The following is an 18,986-nucleotide window of genomic DNA, read 5'->3' on the forward strand; positions in this document are numbered from 1 at the left end:
GCAAATACTGCCCCGTCTGATCCATCCGGATCAGGTTGGATTTATAATGGGAAGACATGGAGGCGATGCTATGAGAAAGACCCTTGATCTAAGGAGCACTCTTGCATGGAAGGGGAGATCACGTGTTGCTAAACCTGGATGCAGAAAAGGTAGAGTGGGGCTCCCTATTTGAACGTCCTCAATAGGCAGGAATTTGGAGAACGGTTCTTAAGAAGGGTGAAAGTGGTTTACACAAATCCAACGGTGAGTGTAGTGATCAATGACAGGTCTTCAAGGGATTTTACTCTAGGGAGAAGCACAATACAAGGCTGCCCACTCCCACCTGTGAGAAATTTGAGGTGTTTCTCCCAGGCTATTCCTGGGGATTCTTTGTTCACGTGGCCAGGGGAGGGCCATCGACCTTGGATCCCAACCCTGGGGTGGATGAGCGAGGGAGGATCAGCTTCGCAGGTGGTTCTTGGGGACTATAGGAGGTACGCCCTCAGGCAAGACTTGGTATTCCTTCCGTTCCGATACGCCCCTACCCGACCTCCCCTCAGTTGTCATGGGATATTGTCAGCAGAGTCTCATTATACCTCAGTACCTTTCTGTAGGAAAAAGGAGAAAACGACCAGGGAAATTAAAACCATCCATAAAACTACAAGAGCCCAATAGAAAATCCATTCACCCACCACAATAAATGTACCCCCTTCTTCCTGACAAAACCACAAATGGGTTTCCCTACAACTCCCTGTACGGAACTCATGGTGACAACAGTAAAGACAGACACAAGTGATCACAGTTCAAGGGTGTTTATTAAACTGTAAATGCATGGTGGAAAAACGCCTATTCTAAACCTAAATCTAAGATGGGAGCGTCGACCATCAAAGGAAAAATAAGACATTCCTTGTGGCGTTGTGTCAAATAAAAAGGGCCTATACTAAGAAACCTATTGCCAAACCTTACAACTAATGCAAAAAAGAGTGTGGGATGTTTTCGAGAAAAGAAAGAAGTGTTCACCAATAATATGTCAGGATGTGGTAGCTTTGATCTCCCTTCCCCATGTTTTGAGCACAGGGTAAGATGGGATCTTGGAGCACATTACACACTCAAGCTTTCCCAGCATGAGTCGCCAGTTCCACTTGCAGCTATCAGGGCCGTCGATGGCCAAGTCTTGTTTCTCTTGAAAGTCTCTGGCCTTCAAGGGCGTGATGTATTCAACAACAACAAACGTTCCGTCAACAAAAATAAAGTTTGTTTCCTGGTTTTGCTCAGGGTGAGAATTGTCCTCTTCTGGGTGCTGACCCTTGTTCCTTTTGTCTCCGGTGTCCGGTTTTCACACCTCGTATCTCCCTCTTCCGAGTACAGATCCTATTACAGTTCTTATCGATATCAAGGCCTTTGGGGTTTTGGTTTCCTGGTCCTGCGGGCCTGATAGGATTATAAAAAAAACAAAAAAACAAACACAAAGTTGTGGTCTACGTATTTTTCGGGTGATGGTCTCACCCCTGGGTCCCCCTCTTCCGGGCGCTGACCCTTCACAAATTGTATTACACAAATCAAACCATAGTTCCTTCTCTTAATAGACTTTGGGTGATGGCTTCACCCTTGGATCTCCTTTGTTCGGGCTCCGACCCTTCTAAACTGTTGGCCTCACTACACCAGGTTCCCTATGGCTTTTCCAGCATTCACTAATCTTGAGGGTTTTCTAAACAGTTCTAGTGGACATCCCTCGGCTGGTTTCACTCTTGTCAACACACTGGGCCTCATTACGACCCAGGCGGTAAGGGGTTTATGGCGCCGTAAACAGCGCCGACCCTTACCGCCTGAGTACGAGGTCCCTTAACGCCATGGCGAATTTAACACCTGCTTTTAGCAGGTGTTAAAATCCATGGCGCTAAGGGACCATGGAGTTAATTACGCCACCGTAATTTACGGTGGCGTAATTAACGCCTTCCCCACTCCCATTATGCCCTATGGGGCAAAAATGGGAATGGGGAAGGGTAAATGGGGATTGGGGACTTACCGCCCCGCCAAGGTCGGAATGGGGCGGTAAGTCCGCCAACCACCATGGCGTAAACGTAGTTTACGCCATGGTGGTAAAGTCACGGCCCAGGCGGTAACTTACCGCCTGGGTCGTGATGAGGCCCACTGTTTCTTGGAACTTTAGACTTTGCCCCTTCTCATCATCATCCCTCTTCCAGGTTCACTCTTGCCAACTTCACCTTCACATTCACTTTCAATGTTTATGAGATTCACTTCCCTTGCTTTCTTTAAAGTTCGTAGGTCAAAGGCTTTCGACTGTACTGGGATTTTGCTTGACCTCCTGTAAGACCACTTTGACCGATATTGGCGGCTCTCCTACAGCCTTCTGGTTTCTGTAGTTTTACTCAGACAGGGACCGACCAGAGTCTCTCGAGTTAGCACCCACGTGGTGCTGGTTCCCTCTACAGCTGTTCTCCCCTCAACCCTTTTACAGTTCTTTGAACTTGGTTCAATTTGCCACTTTGCATCTTTCATTCCCCACAGCACGGTTCTTCTCGGCTCTCCTCTCGACTGTGATGAACCGCTTGGCTTTACTCAGAACCGAAGACAAGTTTCCCTCGCTCCTGCTTATCAGCGTCGACACGCTATGTGTACTGTTGACATCTGCTGCAACACACTTGGGCTATTGTCCTCGGCCTTACGATTCTTTCAGTGGAGGGTTTGAAGGGTTTTGTCGAAAAAAGGGCAAGGTTGTGTCTATTCTCGTTAGCCTCTCGATGGTTGCCGTCTTTCTCCTCCTCTTGAACTGCCGGGTCTGGAAAGCTGTCTCGTCGTGCGGTCTGCCTTGTTCGTACTGTGCTCTCTTGCTCCACTTTTTATCCCTGTGGGGAAAAGGAAGGGCCGTAAGGCGTGTGAGATTCAAGTCAATTGCCTGACACTTGTATTGGAACATGTCCGGTTGAACGGCTCGGATGTTAGTATGTGGTCTTCCATATGGAAAAAAGGTGTTTGGGTCGGAAGGGGGGGAGGGGTAGAGTGTCAAAAGAAAGGAGTTTGTCGTGGGAAGTGATATTCTTTGTCCCAGGGGTGTTGGTAAAGACAGAGGGTGGAATCGATAGGGGTTGGGAAGCAAATGGCAATGGTCAAGATTGATGTCAAAATTTAAACAAGGAGGATAGTGGGAGTCATGAGGATTACCCATGGGAATCAATGGGCAATGGATTCCTATGGGCAGTCTCCATGTTGTCCCGATAATGACGTCAACAAGAGTCTGCAGGGAGAGGCAACTACTCTCACCTGACTCGAATCTACTCTTTCAAAGAGTATAAAAGGTCCAACACCCTGGCCCATTCTGAGCGAGCTGGGGATGCCGAAGAAACCGTGAAGACCAGAAGGAGAAGTCAGCAGCTGGGAGGACCTTGGGAAGCCAGAAGGGGGACGGTCTGCCAAGGCACTGAGCCTGTGAGTATAGAGGGGGCTACATTGTTGAGACATCAACCAGACCAGGTAAGCTTATATATATGTTTATTACATATTACTGAAGCAACATGGCAGAGACCCCCAACCAGCTCTGCAGCACAGCATCAACTGCTGATTGTCAAGCAAATACCTTCTCAGGGGTTCTCACTCTGGAACTTCGTGACCTCACCACTGAACACACATGAGGTTCATATAGTAACACAGAGGCACTCATAACAAGGCATTTTCATAACATACAGTGTGGCAGGAGAGCCGTGCCCCAGGCAGCCAAAACACCAGCTGCACTTTTCTGGTAGTGTTTATACCAGTGCCTGCTGCTCCCTGGGTGAGTTCCAGAAGCCCAGGTAGTAAGGGGCAGGTGGTGAGACCCTGACCTCAAGTGAATGCCCATTGAAGACACATTAACACCTCCTCACTGAGGCTAAAAGATGGAGGACCTGTAACTCGAGGGAAGCTAAGGCATAAATCCTAAAATTGCCTGTAACGGCCGAAGTGAGAACAAAACCTCAAAAGTGCATTCTGGGACTTGTAGTCTGTAAGAGCAAAGCTGTGGGAGAGAGCAAACTGTGGAACAGAGGAGCTGTGGGACAGAGAGAGACTGGGGGCAAAAAGGAGCGGCTCTGATGGAAATCGAGTGGTCCATAATCTGTAAGAGAGAAAGAGAAACTTCAGGAAAGCCAAGGAGAAAGACCCTGTTTTCCACGCACTGATAAGAAACCTGGCCTGTCCTTCCTTGAGGCCCTGGGGAAATGTCTGCTCTAATCCATGTGAACAGCTGAATTGAGGAGACACGTTAACATTGAAACTGCGAGTTTGAAGTACAAGAGCAAAGTTAAGAGACTGGTTTGATCCCGACGGAGGGAAGCCACTGAGATTGAGAATTGTAAAATATTGAATATTGAACTGCACGAGTGGCAAAAGAAACTACAAGTACCAGCAGACACTGGGAAAGAAGGTAGTACCGTGAAAGTCAAAGTGGTCCGGTATGGTCTAAGTAAAACTCCATGCCGTTTCAAAAGCCTTTGATGATAAAAGCCTGCAGAAGGGAAAGCCCAAAGTGAAAAGTAAGAGAAGTCTGTGTGTTTTGATAAGTAAAGTGAACTTTGCTTCAAGGCGGAGGAAGCCTGTGATTTGACAAGAGGCGTTCTGTTGAGAATCCTTTTTGTTTCCAAGACTTTGCCAGAGTGGTGTGAGACCAGCTGAACCATTGAACTGTCTCCTCGTGCCAAGGAAGCCAGTGTGTGCACGAAGCTCGAACGTACTCCCTTGTCCCGTCCTGAAAACGTGGGAAAGGGAAGTCAACTGCTCAACTATCCTGACATATTATTTCTTGAAGACTTACTTTTCTTTTTGCATATATCATTGACCCACGCCATTTGTATTAAGAAGGAAAGATTGGCAACAGGTTTATTAGTATCGGCCCTTTTATTTTGACCAGACTCGACTAGGACTACATTATTATTAAATAGCTTGCTCCCATCTTTAGATTTAGGATTCCATAGGAGTTTTACCACACCATTTGAAAGTTCAATAAACACCCTTGAACTGTGATTACTTGTGTCTGTCTTTGCCTTCCTTACACACCCCTGCTCTTTGCTCTGTCCATTGAGCCCCTCGGTACACTGATTAGAGAAGATGGAAGGATATAAGGAATTCTCGTAGGAGAGACAGAGCATAACATAAGCGTGTACGCAGATGGCATACTTGTCTATCTGGCTAACCCAGTGACTATGGTGCCAACCATCCTACAGCCATCCTACAGGTGTTGCGTGAATATGGGTGGGTCGCAGACTTAAATGTTAATACTCACAAGTCGGTACGCTTCCCTTTTAGTAGGGAGTGCAGGGTAATAGGAGACAACCTTCATAGTTTGGGGATCCCAATTGAGGCAGCTGAAATTAAGTACCTAGGAGTCCAGATAACAAGGGACACCAAAGACTGATACCATGCCAATTCCAATGCCCCCCAAGCCTCCCTGAGCACCATCTTTGCTGACCTGGATAGGGGGTTCGACATGACCTTGGATCATGGATAGGATGCCTTTAATACAGTTCAGATGATGCTGCTCCCAAAGGGGCTCTACCTTTAGCAGATGCTCCCCATTGATATGCCGAGGGGACATTTCGCATAGCTCAAAGGTCAGATCAACCGGTTCATGTGGCAGGGGCAGAAGCCAAGGGTTGCCTATGTGACCCTGATACTACCCAAGGTAATTGGGCGGATGGGACCCCTGACATGTACAGCTGCTATTGGGCAGGGCAGTTCCAGGCATTGGTGCCTCATTGTAGGGGAGACATGGAAAAATACTGGGTAGGGATCGAAAACCATCTGATGAGACCAGTTATGGTAGGGTAATGGTTGTGGGCCCCTAAAACGGCGATACCCTGCAATGTGCTGCAGTATAGGGTAATGGGTTGCTATGCCAGCTATGGTGAGTGAAGTCGGAAATGAAGGGTGTAACCACGTGGCCATCGCCACTAAGCCATTTTGCCCCCCACCCCCCTATCAAGGATAACATTCTGGAACCACTACAGTTCCAAAGTGGGTTTGAAGTAGAACTGGAGAGGGTCGTGCAGGTGGTTAAGGGGAATGCCTTCATAAATTTGGCAGATCTACAGGCACGGCAGCACCTGGGAAGGCTTTCCATCTTTCACTTTATTCAGTTGAAGGGCATGTTGATGTCTGAGAAATGGAAAGAGTGTATAGGCTACAGAGACCATTCTCAGTACTGTCACGTTGTGTTATGATATGATATGATATTTTATTTATAGCGCGCCTATACACAAGTGTTTCAAGGCGCGACGAGGCAAGGGAAGGGAACAAAGGGAGGACAAGACAACGATCTTTCTAGGCCAAGTGACATTGAGACCGTGCAAGTGCATGGGATAGGGAAAGGGAAAAGTGACAGGGGAAGGGGAGTAGGAGCAAGTGCAAGACATAGGATCAGAGCAATGAAAAAGAACAAATGCGGCCAGCAGATGGCAGTGCAGGGGTTAAGTGCAGACAACAGGTGTTAGGTAAGTGCAGGTAGGGGGATGGTAGGGTTGCAGATAAAGCCCCAAGTGCAGGGTTGCCAGGAGGCAGTGCAGGTGTGCAACTGGGAGGGCAGGGACCTGGGTCCATGGATCAGATGGTAGCCAGGCAACCAGTGCAGTATCAGGTAAGAGATCAGCAGGAAAGAGGAATAAAGGAGGCAGAACCAAAGAGGAAAGTTTTGAGCTGCTTCCGAAACTGGAGATGGTTCTGCTCAAGTTTCAGAGAGGCAGGGAGGCTGTTCCAGAGGGAGGCGCCAGCCAAAGAGAGAGATCTTCCCCCAACTCGTTGCTTGGAAAAACGACTGACCCTCAAGGAGTTGGAGGTAGAGGAGAGACAAGCTCAAGTAGGAAGATACTTCCAAAAAGAAAGCTGTAGAAATGTAGGTCCCAGGCCCCGGAAGGCCTTGTGGACAATGCAAATGGTGTCTTGAACTTGATCCTTGCAGACACTGGAAGCTATGATATGATATGATATGGCATTTGTAACGCGCCTATACACAGGTGTTTCAAGGCGCGACGAGGCAGGGAGGGGAGGAACAAGGGGAGACAGACAACGATCCTACTAGGCCAGGTGTCATTCAGATCGCGCAAGTGCAGGGGTGGGGGAGGGGGAAAAGTGCAAGGGGAAGGGGAGGGGGGGAAGTGCAGTACAAGGTAAGTGGCGTAAAGTAATAAATAAATAGGGCCAGCTGGTGGCAAGTGCAAGGTAAGTGCAGAACAAGTGCTGGAAAAGGGGGGGGGCTGTAGGGATACAGAGACAGTCCCGCAGTGCAGAGGGGTTCCAGGGCATCAGTGCAAGTGGAGAGTGGCTGGGCCCAGGACCGAGGCCGTTAAGAGTGGTCCAGTTGCAGAATCAGTGCAGTTTCAGTGAAGAATATTAGCTGTTCAGCAGGGGAGAGGGAGAGAGAAAGCAGAAGCAAAGAGGAAGGTTTTGAGGTGCTTCCGGAACCGGAGATGGTTCTCCTCAAGTTTCAGGGAGGCAGGAAGGCTGTTCCAGAGGGAGGCCCCTGCCGCGGAGAGAGATCTCCCCCCAGCTCGTTGCTTCGAGAAGCGGCTGACCCTGAGGGAGTTGGAGGCGGATGAGCGAAGGGCTCGGGAAGGAAGATATTTGGGAAGAGAGAGTTGAAGGTATTTAGGACCAAGGCCCCAGAAGGCCTTGTGGACAATGCAGAGGGTTTTGAACTTTATCCTCGCAGCCACTGGGAGCCAGTGTAGAGATTTCAGTCCTGGAGAGATACGGTCCCTGGGCTTGAGGCCAAGGACAAGTCTCGCAGTTCTGTTCTGGATGAGTTGCAGAGGGCGGAGAGTGGAGGCAGGCAGATTAAGATAGAGGCTGTTACAGTAATCCAGCTTCGAGAGAACCAGGGCTCGGGAGACAGTGAGCTTCTGGGGGAAGGAGAGGAAGGGAAGAATACCTCTGAGGAGGTGCAGCTGGTAGTGTGACTTCTTAGCGACGTCAGAAATATGAGGAGAGAAGGAGAGTGTGGAGTCGAAGATGACCCCAAGGTTTTTTGCATTGCAGGTAGGAGCAGGGAGGGGTCCAAGGGAGGCAGGCCAGAGAGCTGCAGGGAAGGAGGGAGTGGGTGTACCCATGAGTAGAATCTCAGTCTTACTGGCATTAAGGCAGAGGTCATTGGCGGCACACCATTCCTGGATAGCAGACAGACAGTCAGAGATGAGGGAAGGAGAGGGGGAGGCTGAGGGTAGCCTGAAAATGAGCTGGGTATCGTCCGCATAGCACTGGAAATTAGGGCAGAGAGCGGCGATGCGGTGGGCAAGGAGTGCCAGATACTGGTTGAACAGCCAGGGAGAGAGATTAGATCCCTGGGGGACACCACAGGTGGAGAAAAAGATGTCGGAGAGGAAGGACCCCAGTTGGACCTGGGAGGGTCGATTTGAAAGGAAAGAGGTCAGCCACGCCAGAGCCTGACCAGTGATACCCAGGTTTTCACGGAGACGGTTGAGCAGGATGGCATGGTTGACAGTGTCAAAGGCAGAGGAGAGATCGAGCAGAATGAGAACACACGGAGTGTTGGAATCGAGGTTCAAGAGCAGGTCTTCACGGATGTTCAGGAGAGCAGTTTCCGTGCTTCTGGCAGCTCTGAAGCCAGATTGATGGTCATGAAGACTACCAACAGATTCAGCATGGAGGTTAAGCTGGGAGATGGCCAGTTTCTCCAGGAGCTTGCCCAGGAAGGGAGTGATGGAGATAGGGCGATAGTTAGCCGGGCAGGAGGGGTCGGAAGAGGGTTTCTTGAGAAGAGGGTGCACAACAGAGTGCTTGAGAGGGGAAGGGAAGACTCCAGAGGCGAAGGAGTGGTTGCAAAAGTCAGCCAGGGCAGGAGCCAGGGAGTCGATGTGGTCCTTGATAGTTTTGGAGGAACAGGGGTGAACCTGTTTAGACGAGACTTTCATAGATCGGACTTGTCTGGAAACCTCGTCAGCAGAGAAAAGTGGAAAGGCAGAGAAAGAGGGAGGAGGGGTGACTGCAGAAGGGCCAGAGGAAGAGCCGGGAAGGGAGGGAGGGAGGTGAAAGGAGGAGAGCGAGGACAGGATGTCCTGAGTTTTAGAGATGAAGTGAGAGGCCAATGCAGTGCAGAGGGCCTGGGAGGGGACGGGAGAGGTAGAGACTGCAACAGGGTTGGCCAGCTCCTTGCAGATTTTAAAGAGTTCGGCCGAGTTGTTTGATGCCTCAGAGATGCGGGCTTGGATAAGGGCTCTCTTCTTGGTGAGAACGGAGAGCCGGTATTGCCTTTGGAGCAGGCGGCAGGCCAGTTTGTCAGAGGATGAACATGAAGCACGCCATTTCCTCTCTGCAACCCTGCACTTGCGTTTTAGGGTGGCGAGATCCGAGTCATACCAGGAGTTACATTTGGCTTTGGGCTTCAGGCGGATTCTCATGACGGGGGCAAGGATATCAAGAGTAACAGATATAGCAGAGTGGAGCATGGAGAGGGCTGTGTCAGGGTGGGAGTCAGCCGAAGGGGGGGGGGGGGAGAAGGTGGCAGCGAAAGCCTCAACTGACACGCGCTTCATGGGTCGGATGACCGAGAAGGTGGGTGGCAATGATGAGGGTGGCTTGGCCTGTGGGGTAGGGAGGGTGAGGTGGGAGGATAGGAGAAAGTGATCACTCCAGGAGAAAGGAGTGGAGAGAGGGACTGAGAGGGGAAGGTCAGAAGAGATCAGAGCATGAAGAGTGTGCCCTGCAGAATGAGTAGGCCCAGACGGGAGAATACAGAGTGAGAGAGAGTCGCAGAGGTCACGAAAGAGTCCAGTGGGGGGACAGGAGGCATCTAGGTGGATGTTGAAGTCACCAAGAAGGAGGAGTTGAGTGGTAGTGGACAGGAGTGAGGAGGAGAGGTCAGCCCACTCAGAGAGGAAGGAGGAAATTTGACCAGGTGGCCGATAGATAGTAGCCACGGTAAGGGAATGGCTAGGAGAGAGAGAGAGTCGGCAGACAAGACATTCAAAAGAGGAGTAGGTCAGCGTAGGAGTGACAGTGGCAGGAATCCACTCAGGGAAGATAAGGGCAACACCACCCCCTGCACGGTTAGGCCTGGGCATGGAGAGGATCTTGTAACCGTCAGGTAGGAGTGTGTCAAAGCTGGTGGCAGAGCTGGCTGTGAACCATGTCTCAGTGAGACAGAGCTAATGGAGAGATTTCAGTGCTGGAGAGATACGATCCCTGGGCTTGATGCCAAGGACAAGTCTCACAGTCCTGTCCTGGATGAGTTGCAGATGATGGAGAGTAGAGGTGGCCATATATAAAAAGAGACTGTTACAGTAGTCAAGCCTAGAGAGAACCAGTGCCCTAGAGACAGTGAGCTTCTGGAGGAAGGAGAGGAAAGGAAGAATACCTCTAAGGAGGTTCAGTGGGTAGTTTGACTTCTTAGAGATGTCGGAAATGTGAGGAGAGAAGGAGAGGGTGGAGTTGAAAGATGACCCAGAGGTTCTTAGCCTCTAAGGTGGGAGCAGGAAGAGGGCCAAGGGCCAGCCAGAGTGTGGCGGGAAAGAGGGGTACAGATGTGCTGATGAGGAGGATCTCCGTCTTACTGGCATTCCGGCAGAGATAATTGGTGGCGCACCACTCCTGGATTGCAGACACAATCCGGGATGAGAGAAGGAGACGAGGCAGCAGAGGGGAGCCTGAAAGCGAGCTTGGTGTCATCCACATAACACTGGAAGTTGGAGCAGAGAGAGGGAATGTGGTGGGCGAGATGTGCCAGGTATTGGTTGAACAACTAGGGAGAAAAGTTAGACCCCTGCGGAACACCACATGTGGAGAGAGAGATCGAGGCGAGGAAGTGTTAGGCCAGATTGTATATAGTAACTCTGCGGAAGGCTACACCAGTCTTGTCCTCTTGGCAATAGGTAACCCAACCTTTGGTATAAGTCTGTATTACACAAGTTGGTAGGGTGACTGAGCAGCCAGGCTTATCTCAAGAGGGGTCAATGTGAGCTGTAGGGTTGTAACAGAGAGATTCACAGTGACATGTATTCAAATAACACTTATACTCGAGGTTTCTTGATTAAATAATTATTTATTGATTTAACAGTCAATTTTAAAATAAGCCTTCTTTAGAATGAAGCAATATGGAACACTTAAAATACACTTTAAAATACATTTCTTCAATTCAGTTAAGTAATTAGAAACCCTTTTGGGATGGCACACGGACACTTCTTACACGCTCAGGTGACTTCAATTGCTAGGACACTGTGGACATTAATATATCACTTTTCACACTTAAAAGGTAATACTGAAGTTGTGGCAAAAAGGAACAGGTTAGGGAAGGAAACAATGGTTAACACATTTCTCAAACCGGTAAGCACTTTAGAATCCCCCAATGCAACATGGATTAAGGCTGTCCCAGCTATACAATGAAGGTATGTATGACATTTTGAAGGAAAGAAATCTGCTGCTAAGAACGTTCTGCCGAAAAGTAGTACAGGCAGAATCTTATAAAGAAAAACATTGTCATAGATGAAGCAATACATCCAGTAAAAACCTGCGCGGTTGATTGGATGAACCCTATACATGTACTACCTTTATCCATAAGGGATGGGACTTTATTGGCCCAGATTATCGGTTCAACAATATGCCCTGTCCATCCTCTTTGAACATTTCAGGACTTGTTACTTTGGGGTTGGTGTTCAAAGGAATTCAGGGATCTTAAGGTTTAGTCAGTTATATGGGCTATAACTCATGGTCACCCTAGGAATGGTCCGGGTCAGGCTTTGGCATGGGTTTGATAACATGCACACCAGTCGCCTGTCTCTGATTGCGGCCGTGTAGGGCACAATACTCCTGGGTGGAAAACACATCTTTGCAACACTTTTGAAACAATTAATAGAAATTACAGCGGGTGGGGGTGCAAACTGTCCTCATAGGAGCTCAGCATGACTGGAGATTTCTGTGGCCTCGTGGATTTGAGCCTAGTGCATGCAATGCTGTATTTACCACGCAGGCCTTCCCTCCTACCTAGGATTACTAATATCTACGCAAAATAGCGATGCCACTCGCTCCTTGGCCCACACCATGTAGTTAAACTATAATTGGTTATATTAACATGGGGTCCAGCTGGACGGTAACGTGTCCTATCACTGCTCCCCCTCTCCCCTGGCTCATCACAATGCCTCAAATGTAATTCGCCTCACTTTAAAGCGCCTAGGTGAGGGGGACAGGGCTGTCCCCTTCCCAACACCTCTTTGGTGATGTGTAACAAACGTTGTAATTCTGCCGCCTATCTCTCTTGATATTAGCAGGGCACATAAATGGACATGTATTTCATAAATCATTCATGCAGCTGAGGGAAACAGTTGTGTGTCAAGTTTTAGAGTTTCCCCAATATGATTTATAATCCTTTTGGTTTAAAAAGGTTGTTGTATTAGGCAGTCCCAGCAGACTTTTTGATTGGTTCCTTTGAAGTTGCTCATCTCGTGTTTTAATCGCAAGTCTTTGATTTGCTTTTTCAAGATGGTTACCTGTGTAGCCATTAGCCACCCTCAGGGACTCAAGACACATTTATTTTATTCTTGTAAATAGACTATTTGGTAAATCTCATATCTGGCCAGCGCCTTGAGATTACAGGGTACACCCTTGCTTTTGAGTGGCACTCTGATGTCAACACGCTAGGTGATTGACCATTTACATGCATGTTTTTATATAGCGCACCAAATGACCCGGAGGCGTACAGGTGCATGAACGCAAAGACAAAAAACCAAAGACAAAAGAAACAATCCTAAACCAGGCCATAACAGCTAGACATACTGGATAAAAAGAGTTTCCATTGCAGGTCCAGGGATGGGTGATCTAAAAAGCAATGTTTAAACAGATCTGTGGATTGCATTGCTCTCAGGTCCAGGGGTATAGAATTCTAAGCGTGTGGTGCTGCTTCAAGGAAAGCCCCTTTAATCACCTGTGTCAATTTGCATCTGGGCACCTTCAACACGTTCAGATCATTACACCTAAAAGATCATACAAGTGGCTTGCCTTTAAGAGCCTCGGCTAGATATGCCGGCCTGGTGGTCAGCATCCATTTGTGGGGGATCATGAGGTGAGGAGACAGAAGTTAATCCGGACTTCGATCGGGAGCCAGTGCAATTCCCTCCTAACACCTGAGACGTGATCATGCTTCCTCAGACAGGCAATGACCCTAACAGCACTATTCTGTATCACCTGCAGTCTTGCACAATCATTGTTCGTGATCCCAAAGAGCAGGATGCTACAATAATCTATTTTCACGCCAATGGTGGCCCTTGCCACGGCTCACAGTTTGCTTTAGAAATATAAGGCTGGATTGGTGCTAATATCCTAATATAATAATCAGCAGTAGAGACCAAACTATTTACTACTGCCTGCATATTCTGACAATCAGGCAGTCCGCACTGCGGTACATGCCAGCAACACTGAGGTGTGCAGTGGTAGCATTCTGAGTGAATGATATTTCCTGGTATGAGTCATCGGATGGGATTTTCACTATCACAACACAACAGATGGGCCCTAGATTGCTTGTACACCATCCTATAAATGGTGGCACTGCTTTGGGCACACAGGTCTTCAGCACTATCTGTTGTATATTATGTGTGCTGAATAGGCACACCTTGCATGTGATATTGTCACTTTGTCAAAGGGATCATAACGTGCTCCATTTGGCAACTTGGTTTTTAAGAAATGCCTTGTGCTGGGATAACTGTATTCCACAAAACCCCCTTTAAAATGACGGGCTTGATCACTGTACAGACTTGTTGGCATTTTGCAAGCACGTGAGTTTGATGAACGTATCAGTAGCAGGGGTACTAGTGTTAGTACTAACTTTAACAGAAGCCACAGAGAGAGTGCACACAAGTACAGAAGTAGTAGGTTATTTAATGTCCGAGGTATTATCCCTTACATGTAGAACTCCTGCTGTGCTTCATAACCACTTTAACGTCTCGCCCGAGAAGCATGACTTCTGATCTTTGCCGGTGTGGTGGCCAGTTGCCAAATGAGCTTTCTCAAGCTCCTGCCCGTCAATGGCTTGTAGATCACCAATTGTTGCTGTCTGCAGCACGATTGCTCATGAATTAATATATATAATCCACATTATTTTACTGCATTATTCATCAGTCACCTCACATTTCCAATGGGTCGATGTGTACCTCGATTCTTCCAACATTGGATCTGGTTTCCCAAGAAAAATAGGAAACACAACGTTGGCAAATGTCTTACCCTGATTCAATGCCAAAGCCGGTGTATATATTGCAATGCCAGTATATAGAACCTGAAAGGAGAAAAATATGCATTTTTAACATAGCAACAGTACCATTTAATAAAGAACATCTTTTTATAAGCAAACGTATGCATTCTAAATGTCCTAATAACACATATCCTATGTACGCATTTCTAACACTGTGACAACAAATTCACTATTAGAGAAATGCAAATGATCTTGATCCGGCAATAAGCTCCGCATTTCAGCCGCTCCCTTTCATCCTGTAGCATCACAGCAGCCAAAACAGCCACAGGTTGGAATGTGATGTAGGAATCATGGATATTTTCAGAAGACAGGACACTTGGACTGACACTATTGTGTTTTGAGGCGTTTTGAAAAGCAAGACCTCCGTGTGGGTGTCAGTCTGAAAAAGGAATGGAAGGTGGTGGGTGAAAGGGGGCGAGCACCAGAATCTGGGATGTCATCATTTTAGGGTATTAGCCCTTACAGAGGCGTTGCTAGGGGGGGGCTAAGGGGGCTATAGCCCCTGGTATTTTGGTTGTAACCCCGGATAGAATCTCAGGAGCTACAAGGAAAAGGCCTGCTAGCCCCCAGTCGGACAGTTCCAACATTAGTGTAGCCCCGGCTCTTTTCCAGACCTAGCAACACCCCTGGCCCTTCATTTCCTGAACCCATCAAACCATGGCCTACCGGGCTGCTTCCCCTCCCGCCCCTCAGCCCCCTACATATGCTCACATCATAGTTTGGTAATCTGGTAATGCATCACATTTCTTGATAAAGAAGCAAAAGAGCCTGATATACAGTAGCCTAGGGTGAAACCCTGGGTGAGCGCCCCGGGGTTCAGCTTTTCGGGATAAGGATTTAGATGTAAGGGTCTAGGAGTTCCCAGAACCCCTGAGCCTGGGAGGTGATAGATTGTAATGTGTGCCTTTTGAAGGGCGCACATTCCAGTGTGCCAATCTTTTACTTTACTTTGCTTTAATTAATTTATAAAGCGCAACCATAAACCCTTAGGTGTGAGGGCGCGGACAAGACAATACTCATGACACAAAAAACAGATAAGTCCAGACGAGGGGGTGAGTCAGAAAATTGTCCAGCCAGAGGCCCGGACAGGCAGGCACCAGAGTCTGATTATTTATCAAAACAACCATGGTTTGAACTCCTTTTTGAACACACCCAGGGATTGATAGGTTCTCAGAGTGATAGGTAATGCGTTCCATAAGGAGGGGGCTATACCGAAAAATGCTCCTCCCTGCACCTTCTTAGTCTTACATCTAGGCAGAAATAATAGCTTTTGATTGCTAGATCTCAGGTTTCTTTGGCTAGAGAATAGTTTAGCCCAAAGCACTTTGGTGGACGGTGGCTTGGCTTTCCATTGTAGGAGCAGTATTGCACATGCTCTGAAAAGCATAATACACAATAGCTTCCTTATGCCGTTCATCGCCTTCCATCCCGAATACCATGGTGTCTGGAGAGAATGTAATGGTGGTGCCGTCTAGGCGCGATACTTGCTGATGAATCATGTGCCAAAATGGTGAAAGAGTTGGACACGTCCATAGAAAATGACCCTTAGTACCCAACCCTCCACATTCCCGCCAGCAGGTCGATGTGGGGGTAAGGCCCATCCTGTAAAGTTTTGTTGGAGGTAACACATTTGTTGTGTAATCTTGAACTGAATTTCCCGGTATTGGAGGTTCATGGCGACCTCTGGGATGGCCTCGAACTAACTATACAGATCCCTGGTATCTGTCAGGTCCCCTCGATCGCTTGCCCATGTGGCCGCTAGGGGATGGTTTCTGCCCACGTTGTTAGGAATGCACATGGTGTAGAATGTACGGATGGGTGGGAAGTTGGAAAGGTGATGTTCTATCTCTGACTCACATGGGGCAGGGGGAGCCTGACGGGCGGTCTTTGTTGTGTGCTTCGTGATCACTGTCTGTAGCGTCCTATATCGCAGCCAATACCCCATTTCGAGGCCTATTGTTCTGCGTGCCTCCTGAAACGGGAGTAGATCCTCCCCCTCACATAAGTCCATGATCTGTATTTGTGACCACATCGTGTCTTGGTGGTGATGTAATCTGTGTGCAAACCCAAATGCGAACAGTGGCAGTACGCTCATCCAAGATGGTGCCGCCTTCATGGATACCCCTTGAAAGGATCTGATGTGGTGCCATTGTGCAATCGTCGTTCCTAAAACTGGATGTGATCTGACCCGTGCTGGTAGTTCGGCCTGGGTTATTGCTATTATCTCCCCTGGAGTCAAAGGGGCCATCACCACCAGCTCCATGGCTCGCCAACCCATCAGGTCTTTGGCATTCATCCAGTGCTTTATCCAGCAGATCTGCACAGCCTGATAATAGCTCTTCCATGACGGCAATGCCAATCCTCCATCTGCTTTGGTTGCTTCGACGTGCTTTTTCCCCCGCCAGATGAATATAGATTATAAGTGTCAAGATCGCAAAACATTTTAGGTGTGTGGCTGACCGGCAGCAGCATTACTACCAATACCAACTTTTGAAGCAAATTCATCTTCCTGGCATTGATCCTACCCGTCAGCGAAAGGCTCATGTTTTCCCATTTTGTTAAGTCGTTACGGATCCGATCTAGGATTTGTGGGTAGTTCAGATCACAGTTCAGTAATTGAGGAGCTAATGTTAACCCCAAACATTTGATGTGGTGTGTTTGAAGCTTAAAAAAGGCCACCCCACCGGGGTCCTACGGGATGTCCTGCCTCAATGGGAGAATCTCGGATTTGCCCCAGTTAATCTTAAAGCCCGCCACTGGGCCAAATTCCTGCAGAAGGGATCTAATATGTGGGGTGTGGTCGAGGATCTACTAACATACAGTAGTAGGTCATCAGCATCCAGAGAAACCAGATGTTCTTCTGCATTTTGTCAGATGCCCGACCCCCCAGATCATTGCCTAGCTTAATTGCTAGCAGACCTATAGAGAGGGCATAAAGAAGAGGTGACAGTGGGCATCCCTGTCGGGCGCCGGAATGGCGATTAAACGGAAGGGAGGCAATGCCATTAGTGGCCACTGATGCCGTAGGTCCGGTGTACAGAATATTGATTAGTTTAACAAGAAGTGGGGGGAAGCCATATTTGGTCAGAGATAGAAACATGAACTCCCACTAAACTTAATGAAACGCTTTTTCAGCGTCTATTTTCAGGATTGCATCTCCCGGGTCCCTGTCCCCTGCAATAATGTGCAGTAGTCTGCGTACATTGTCCACAGAGTGTGTATTGCGGATAAAGCATGTTTGATCTTTATGGATCAGGGATGGGAGAACCTCCTCGATCTGCTGCGCCAAACATTTAGCTAAAATCTTCGCATCAGAGTTAATCAACGAGATATGGCAGTAGGAACCACACTCTTCTGGAAGTTTATGGCTAAAATTGTTTATTGGAGTGGCCCACACTCCACTGCCTCCATGAAAACAGATTCCAATTTAGATGACAGGGTGTCTGCGCTGGCTTTATAGAAATCTATGGGATTACCATCTGGGCCCGATGCATTGCCTGGGGACAGTGATTGGATCGTGAGCATTATTTTGGATGCCGTGATGGGAGAATCCAGACTATCTATCTGGGCAGCAGATAACTGGGGTAGAACTGTGAGTCTAAGAAGTCCTGAATGCCCTGCCTTGAACCCAAATCCGAGGTTGTATATAGCTGGTAATATTCTGCAAACCAAGCATTTATGCGTTCATCCCCTGTCAGGATGGTACCGTTGTAGCCCCGAATCGAGACCATTGTTTGCGCAGTTTGCTGCTGTTTCAAACCAGCATCATCATGTGCAACTGTCCCGTTCAGAATAATATGCCTGAGATCAGCGTGTGAAGGATTTTTGTGCCCTCATATAGAGGACAGCTGCTTGATCTCCGCCCTTCATCTGCATTTGAGTTAGAACCTGCTTGTCCTGAGCCTGTTTGTGTCGTTTCTCAGCAGTGTGTAGCTCTTCGTGTAATTGTACTTCCCTCTTGCCCCAGACCTTAGGTTTCTGTGACCACCGCAAGATACATTGCCCTCTGACATAAGCTTTGAAGGCATCCCAACAGGTGTACAGGGTACAGTGTGCCAAAAAGTGTCAATGTCTTCTTGCAGGTGCATGACAAAGTCAGGGTACTCCATTGCTCTCAAGTTGAGGCGCCATGTCAGGCGTGCTGTATCTGGGAGTGTTATGTGTAAACATACGGGGGCGTAATCCAACAAAGTAGTGGGGGGGATCGTGCAGTCATCAACCATATATAGCGCATTGGAGCATCCAGCGATCTATTCGGGAATAACGTTGGTGTCGATGAGAGAAGAAAGTATAGTCCCGCTGATCCCGAGGTGCATGTCTCCATACATCTTTCAGATTTAAGTTGGTCATTAGCGTCTGTAAGGTGTTGCACTTTCTAGGTCTAATGTGACTATTTATGGCAGTATTCTGCCAATCCATAGTGGGGTTGAGGGCTACATTCAGGTCCTCTCCTACAATAGTGAAGCTCCCCATATCTGTCGCTCAGGACGTGAAAGTGTGCGTGAAAAATGAGGGGGTATCCGCCATGGGGGGGCGTAAAGGTTGAGCAGCGTCATGGGGTGTTGGTGCATTAGGCCCTGTAGTAGCACAAATCTTCCCTCTTTTTCGACAATAGTGTTCTGTATGTGAAGTGGGACACGTTTGTGAATCAGAATAGATACCCCCTGCTTTCCGTGGTAGGGGGAATGTATTGTTGTGCCCACCCCTCCACGCTGTAATTTAATTGACTCTGATTCATTTAGGTGGGTTTCTTGTAAAAATACAATATCAT

The 18,986-nt window shown here is 48.2% G+C and overlaps 1 protein-coding gene across 1 annotated transcript in view; it reads right to left on the reverse strand.

The window, feature by feature from the left end:
- Window positions 1-18,986, reverse strand: part of LOC138514391 (sodium-coupled monocarboxylate transporter 1-like) — a 987,363-nt gene that overhangs the window by 841,295 nt on the left and 127,082 nt on the right. The window contains exon 3 of the mRNA XM_069629873.1: window positions 14,188-14,239. Coding sequence (XP_069485974.1) covers window positions 14,188-14,239 — 52 coding nt within the window. The remainder of the gene's footprint in view (window positions 1-14,187; window positions 14,240-18,986) is intronic.

This window comes from Ambystoma mexicanum, chromosome 12 (genome assembly GCF_040938575.1).
Source record: "Ambystoma mexicanum isolate Mex_15411 chromosome 12, UKY_AmexF1_1, whole genome shotgun sequence".
NCBI classification, from domain to species: Eukaryota; Metazoa; Chordata; class Amphibia; order Caudata; family Ambystomatidae; genus Ambystoma; species Ambystoma mexicanum.